Source organism: Pinus tabuliformis, chromosome 9 (assembly GCF_031772625.1).
Source record: "Pinus tabuliformis cultivar Carrire ecotype Pingquan chromosome 9, CPIR1, whole genome shotgun sequence".
NCBI classification, from domain to species: Eukaryota; Viridiplantae; Streptophyta; class Pinopsida; order Pinales; family Pinaceae; genus Pinus; species Pinus tabuliformis.
In genome coordinates this window covers 499,090,121-499,097,225 of record NC_142307.1, presented here as the reverse complement: position 1 = coordinate 499,097,225, position 7,105 = coordinate 499,090,121, and the positions used below count along the sequence as shown (strand labels likewise).

The following is a 7,105-nucleotide window of genomic DNA, read 5'->3' as shown; positions in this document are numbered from 1 at the left end:
CCTATGATTTGGTTTACATCTTTTATTAAATTAAAAGTATCCCTGCAAGGAACCTAACGCTTTTCGGGTTTTGAAGTATTAACGAATCAATATAAAGCACTACTTCAAACACACGCTGGTTTAGATACTTTGTTAATCATTTTAAAATTAAAACTAGTATCACGAATGATTAGTTCACTATTAATTATAATTGCAGGATTTATTTAAAAAATAGTGTAAATTTTCTATATCTTTATTTTCCTAATTATTCTTTTATGGGTTTCTAGCTTTCAAAAAAATTAGTTAAAAATTAAAATAATAATTTTTAGTTATCAAATTTAACCAGAATTTATTAAAATTTGCGAATTTTATTTTAGATATTTTATCAACTTTTTAAAATGGTGTACTTATACTGTTATATATTTTGAGGTTTTTTATAGATTTTTTTTGGGTTAAATTAATTTGTATGAAATTAAATAGAAAATTATTGAAATTATAATTTGCTAGGTAAATTTTGCATAATATGTATGTTTAAAAAATAATCCAATATTAAATTTATTTATATATTTAAAAAACAAAAAATTAAAATGTAACAGAAACTTTTTTACAAAATAAAAAAAAAAAAACTAAAATACGCTTTTAAAAAATGAAAAATAAAAAACTAAAACTCTCCGTGCGAACAAATAAAAAACTCATGTAAGTTTGGAAAGCCATTTTACCCTACTGAATCAATATTCACATTTTACATTTCTGTATAGTCAAAACGTACCACTACGAAAATAAACTTGAAATATAGATCATGTGCTTACACAATTAACAAAATTATAAGTCAAACCAAGCACATACTTAATTACTTCCAAAACTGTAAGTCAAACCATGCATATAGTTATACAATTACTTCCAGTAATATTCTTTTAAATCACCCTACCTCTGGAACTCTCAACAAAGGATTTTCATACAATCAAAACGAACGTTTGGAATAAATTTATTTTGCTTATAGTTCTATTTTGGAAGTTCTTCATGCAGACTTCTGAGCAGTGATAACTGCATATTTTACTAATTCCTGTTTGAAGCCGTCCAGCCATAGATGAATAGGAGTTGCACCTTTCATAGCCTTGAATGCTGTCCAAGAAGCCAAACCAAATTACTGAACGATAATCAGGTGTGAAATTCAGGGCAATCTAATAATCAGAAAAGTAATCCAAATTCAATTATCGACTAAGTATATCAGCCCACATCAAACTGAGATCCTGAATCCTTCTTTCAATTATTTGTAGACATGAATGACATTATCTTCTTATCAAACATATCAAAATGAAAGTGAGGACCATTAATCGTAGCAGATTGGAGTAAAAGGGAGAACCGGAGTTAGTTTGTCTATTATTGTCGAAAATAAAGAACTACATTTTCTGACCAGTCTGCAGTTTTGATATTCTGCTGGAAAAAGCTTCAATTAATCAAAACTCTACAAAGTGCAATCTCTTTTATTGTCAACTGTCTTACTTGATTTGTTTCACGGCAAAACTACGAGTTCACCTGTAGTGACAAAGCTTGAGCCATCCTCACATAGTCGGCAGTGGAACACCAAGCAGGAAGGCGACTAATGTTATCCAAGAGCTCCTGATGTCAATTCAAAATTTTTGATGTCACAGCGCAACACTTCAAATGCCTCTAGCTGAACTGGAAAAGTTTATGCAGCTAGCTATACATGCATGCACGTTCACTGATTTCCATCCTTTCTAATCGTTGCAGACTCTTTTTAATAGTTTTGCATCCATTGCATGCCCTATAATGTATGCTGGAACTTCATATTCACATGGGTTTCAATTGATGTCTCCATCGAAGTACACCCATAGCCTAGTTGCAATCCACATGGCTTAGCTGCAACCATGTACATTGTAACTAAACTAAAGGACGCTTCACCCTAAGTGGCATTGTAACATTTTAAATGATTAAACCAAGCTGAAAAGAGTTGCAATAGTGCCCTTAGTGCAAATGATATTCACAGTTGATTATCCATATACCTGCTCACTAGGCTGCAGAGAGGTCTCCCCTTTCAAGAAGCCTCTGTCGCAGCAGGTCGTCATTATTATCAAACCACCAGGAGCGACTACTCGCGCCAGCTCTTGCATAAACTGTTAAATAAATCGAGACATAGACATGACTTTCTATTTCCGGAACTGCATAATAAGTAATACATTATATACTTGAAATTATGTGTTTAAACTCAGACTCGTGTCCACTTACCAATAATAAAAAAAACAAACCAATCTTAGCTCACCTTTTCTTTATCCGGCATGTGCTCTCCACTCTCCCAACCGTGAAATATTCCCAAAATTTATACTCCAGATAAATTCAAAACCATAAAACAAATCTTTAAAATCAAATCAATACTTGTATAACTAACCAAAGGACGATGGTACGAAAATTTTCATGGCTACTTCTAACCAGAAATGTCTGCAAATTTGAGAGCCTCTTCCACCATTCTGACAGCGGCAGCTTTGTCATCGAGAAGGTTGTCAGGCGGAGAAGGGACGTCGTAGAAGCCAACGTGTAAGTGCTCCCCACGATCCTGCTGCCACGCACCCGAGAACTGATCGTAGAACTCCGCAACATCCGAAAGCACCTTCTCCACGCTCACCTCACCATTCTCCCCGACATTCTGATACAATCAATCAGTCGCTCCTCAGAATTCAATCACAACACAGAAGACTGAATCCCACACCACATATCAAAAGGTTCGTACATTCATCTCAATTTATATTGCTCGATTATTTGTTCGTGATCGTAGTCATCAAACATCAAGATCCAATATTTCATATCCAACTAATAATTAAATAATTTTTTGTCTACTAACTCCATTGAACATCTGTCTCCAACATCATATTACTGTTTTCTGGATCTTTAAGATCCGCTCCATTTCTGCTGAACGTCGACCGCCACCACCGAATGCTCATTGTCAACATTATTTCCGTATCATCCGATCACAATAAAACGAGTGCTGCTGGAAACGGACCCGAGGATTAATAAAATAAATTATATTCCCTGTACTGGCATACTCCCTGCCCACGCAGATACGCGACTCTCGAGTCTTTCAGTGTAAAATCAAAGAGAAAGTCTCTCAACCGAAGCAAACGAAGTCATCTTTTTCGCATTTTCCTACGAAATCGGAATCTAAAATTTGATATTTTCAGTGGGACAGTCTGGCTATAATCCTCAGTGACCATATTCCAATGGAAGGTCATGTCAAAACCACTATCAATGGTTAAAAAAATAACGAATTCAAGTACATTGTCCATGTCAGATCAATCTTGAAGGAGCGATTACGATCATTCATCCCCTTTCAAACAATAATGGCCAAAGAACATTATAATATCTTACTGAACAATCCATTATTTGATAATTAAAAGTTAAACAAGAAGATTGGAAGCTAAGATTGAATAATATAATCGGTGTGATAATTTGTACTTTTTTTTGTTTTGAGTAGAAAAAAACGCTACTTCTACAGGATTACGTTACAGTTTCTGTCTTTCTGCGATATATCTCTGTTATTTTTTTCCCTATTACATCTTTCATTTTCATTTTATATTCTTTCTGAAATAAAAAATACATCACTTTAATTCATCAACAATTTTCATTCTTCTTGTAGTGTCCTATCACTTTAATTCATCAACAATTTCCATTCCTCTTGTAGTGTCCTATCTTTTTCTCCTTCGGTAATTTGTATTCAAGACCCATTTCCATTTCCATTATTTATGCCAGGAAATCCAATAAAAAATGCGATCAAAGTTTTCTTAATCAAGTGGTTATGAGTATTTTAAAAGTTCTATGTTAATCAAGAGCTGGCGAAAATCCTATGATAAATCAAGTGGTTCTGAGAATTTTTATTAATTTTAGATTAAGTGGTTGTGAGTTTTTTTTAAAGTTGTAGGTTAATTAAGAGATGTCACTCTAACGATATTATGAGTTAGAAGAATTTTTTTATCAATTCTTGATAGATTAAGTGGTTGTAAGTTGGTTGTAAGTTTTTTTAAAAATTTAGGTTAATTAAGAGATAAATTTGTAAAAATATAATCACTCTAAAGATATTATTAGTTAAAAAAATTGTTTCTATTTAGAATTTTTATTAAATTCTAATAGATCAAATGGTTATGAGAATTTTTATCAATTTTTGATAAAGTGGTTATGAGTTTTTTTTAAATTGTAAGTTAATTAAAAGATGAATAAAATCTCACAGAATGCAAATCTACTATCAAATGTCACTAAGAGTTAAACAAAATTGAAACATAACTTTTAACAAAAGTAGAGATGTTTAAAGCAATTTTTAATTCATAACCATTATAATTGATCTTTGTATTTAACAATGGATAATAAGGTTATTTTAATATATTAAATTATTATGTTATTTAATTAAATTTAAATTAATATAAAAATCATATCAATAAATGTATTTTTATTTTTTATTATAAATTTGATTTTTTTTTGTTTTATTTTTTTATTTATATATAAATTTATACAAGTAACACATTTCTCTATTCAAAATGTATAATATATTTTATTTATGTTTATAGAATTAACACATTAATAAATATGGTTGATATACTCCCATAAAAATACATCAGGTGATTATTAGGTCTATGGTTTAGATTTAACATTAATATTAACATTAATATTAGTTATTATATAATTATAATTATTTTTTTTCAACTAGTGAGTTACTGAGATATGTATGGAAGGATTGAATTTTGGATTGCTTGGGTATGCAAAGGCTTGCCAATATGCTTTTGTCAATTATGCTACCACCCATAAGCATTATATAATGATATAAGTAATAATTAGGTTTTATAGTATTAGGTTTTAGATATTATATTTTAATATTAGCCTATTATTATTGCAGTTTTAATATTACATTTTAATATTGGGACTTCAGTGATAAGTTTTAATATGAATTATATAAGTTAAGTATTCAACTGACTGAGTTTTAATTAACATTAAAGTTAAGCCATATTCCTATTAAGTTAAGCCATCAAATTCCAAACTATTATTAAAATCTACCACAACCTAACTAACCTAATTAGCCTTTAGTGCATTTACCTTACTAGCGAAGATACTTCCTTAGCTGAAAATTTTCATATACCTTACTAGCGATGGTACTTAGGTTAGCCTCTACTTGAAAATTTCCATACACCTTATCGCTGAGACCTTCGGCAGCAGTAAGGGCGGTGGCCCTTTCAACCTACCATTCACTAATGGTGATGCCCTCAACATGGGCTCCAACTTCCTACACAAATACCTCGAACTCTCTCCTAGTCCACACCCAACATCCAGCACGCGCCTTGGCCATTTCGATTCCTCGTCTCCTAACACAACAAACAAAACATTCACGTCCAATAACACCCCAAAATCTTACTCTCAATCTACTGTGCAGGTTAAAAAACTGGCCCATCTTAAAAATAAAATTATGATAACTCCAAGTGGTTGTTTAAGGAGTGGACCAACCTAACTAAGTAGCACCGAAGACAAATCCGTCAATCAACTACCCAAAGAAACAAACAATCTATCACTATCATGGTAGGAATCTATCACTATCATCATTATGGCTGATCGTAGATTTTAGAAATATTTTAATATTTTATTAACAACAGCAAAGTTTGAAGATATTACCAATCTTACTGCTGTACATTAAATCGTGAAATATTCCCAAAATTTATAGTCCAGATAAATTCAAAACGATAAAACAAATCTTTAAAATCAAATCAATACTTGTGTATAACAAATCAAAGGACGATGGTACGAAAATTTTCATGGCTACTTCTAACCAGAAATGTCTGGAAATTTGAGAGCCTCTTCCACCATTCTGACAGCGGCAGCTTTGTCATCGACAAGGTTGTCAGGCGGAGAAGCGACGTCGAAGAAGCCAACGTGTAAGTGCTCCCCACGATCCTGCTCCCACGCACCCGAGAACTGATCGTAGTAACTCCGCAACATCCGAAGGCAGCTTTTCCACGCTCACCTCACCATTCTCCCCCGACATTCTGAATACAGTCCGTCGCTCCTCAGAATTCAAACACAACACAGAACACTGAATCCCACACCACATATAAAAAGGTTCGTACATTCATCTCTATTTATAATGCTGGATTACATCGTTAATTGCTCGATTATTCAACTAATAATTAAATAATTTTTTGTCTACTAACTCCATTGAGCATCTGTCTCGAACATCATATTACTGTTTTCTGGATCTTTAAGATCCGTTCCACTTCTGCTGAACGTCGACCGCCACCACCGAATGCTCATTGTCAACATTATTTCCGTATCATCCTATCACAATAAAACAAGTGCTGCTGGAACGGACCCAAGGATTAATAAAATAAATTATATATTCCCTGTACTGGCATACTCCCTGCCCACGCAGATACGCGACTCTCAAGTCTTTCAGTGTGAAATCAAAGAGAAAGTCTCTCTTCCGAACCAAACCAAGTCATCTTTTTGGCATTTTCCTCCGAAATCGGATTCTAAAATTTGATATTTTCAGTGGGACAGTCTGGTTATAATCCTCGGTGACCATATTCCAATGGAAGGTCATGTCAAAAGCACTATCAAGTGTTAAAAAAATAACAAAGTCAAGTACATTGTCCATGTCAGATCAATCTTGAAGGAGCGATTACGATCATTCATCCCCTTTCAAACAATAATAGCCAAAGAACATTATAATATCTTACTGAACCATCCATTATTTGATAATTAAAAGTTAAACAAGAAGATTGGAAGTTAAGATTCAATAACATAATTGGTGTGATAATTTGTAATTTTTTTTGTTTTCAGTAGAAAAAAACGCTACTTCTACATGATTACGTTACAGTTTCTGTCTTTCTGCGATATATCTCTGTTATTTTTTTCCCTATTACTACATCTTTCATTTTATATTCTTTCTCAAATAAAAAATTACATCACTTTAATTCATCAACAATTTCCATTCTTCTTGTAGTGTCCTATCACTTTAATTCATGGACAATTTCCATTCCTCTTGTAGTGTCCGATCTTTTTCTCCTTCGGTAATTTGTATTCAAGACCCATTTCCATCATTTATGCCAGGAAATCCAACAAAAAATGCGATCAAAAT

General features: G+C 32.5%; 1 protein-coding gene across 5 annotated transcripts; it reads right to left on the bottom strand.

Moving 5' to 3' along the window:
• Positions 1 to 693: 693 nt before the first annotated feature.
• On the bottom strand, positions 694 to 6,793 carry LOC149149400 (tocopherol O-methyltransferase, chloroplastic-like). Of its 5 annotated transcripts, XM_089440169.1 has the most exons (4): positions 2,261 to 4,041; positions 2,004 to 2,114; positions 1,516 to 1,599; positions 731 to 1,101 (listed from the first exon to the last, which is right to left on the bottom strand). In XM_089440169.1, the coding sequence occupies exons 1-4, from the start codon at positions 2,276 to 2,278 to the stop codon at positions 1,087 to 1,089; spliced, it is 228 nt and encodes a 75-aa protein (XP_089296295.1). In that variant the 5' UTR covers positions 2,279 to 4,041; the 3' UTR covers positions 731 to 1,086. The 5 variants fall into 5 exon arrangements, 3 of the variants coding, with proteins under 3 accessions (XP_089296295.1, XP_089296293.1, XP_089296294.1); XM_089440167.1 differs by lacking the exons at positions 1,516 to 1,599; positions 2,004 to 2,114 and adding an exon at positions 5,799 to 6,149 and having other exon boundaries at positions 734 to 1,101; positions 2,428 to 2,641; XR_016262706.1 differs by lacking the exons at positions 1,516 to 1,599; positions 2,261 to 4,041 and having other exon boundaries at positions 694 to 1,101; positions 2,004 to 2,254.
• Between the last annotated feature and the right edge of the window lie 312 nt (positions 6,794 to 7,105).

What these genes read in the sequence shown, in the direction of transcription:
- LOC149149400 (XM_089440167.1), bottom strand. Translation starts at nt 5,858, where the DNA reads ATGACAAAGCTGCCGCTGTCAGAATGGTGGAAGAGGCTCTCAAATTTC. An exon ending in CAAATTTCCAGACATTTCTG is followed by an intron (nt 2,642 to 5,798) that starts GTTAGAAGTAGC and finishes TGATTGTATCAG; the next exon opens with AATGTCGGGGAGAATGGTGA. An exon ending in CAAATTTGCAGACATTTCTG is followed by an intron (nt 1,102 to 2,427) that starts GTTAGAAGTAGC and finishes CTTCTTGGACAG; the next exon opens with CATTCAAGGCTATGAAAGGT.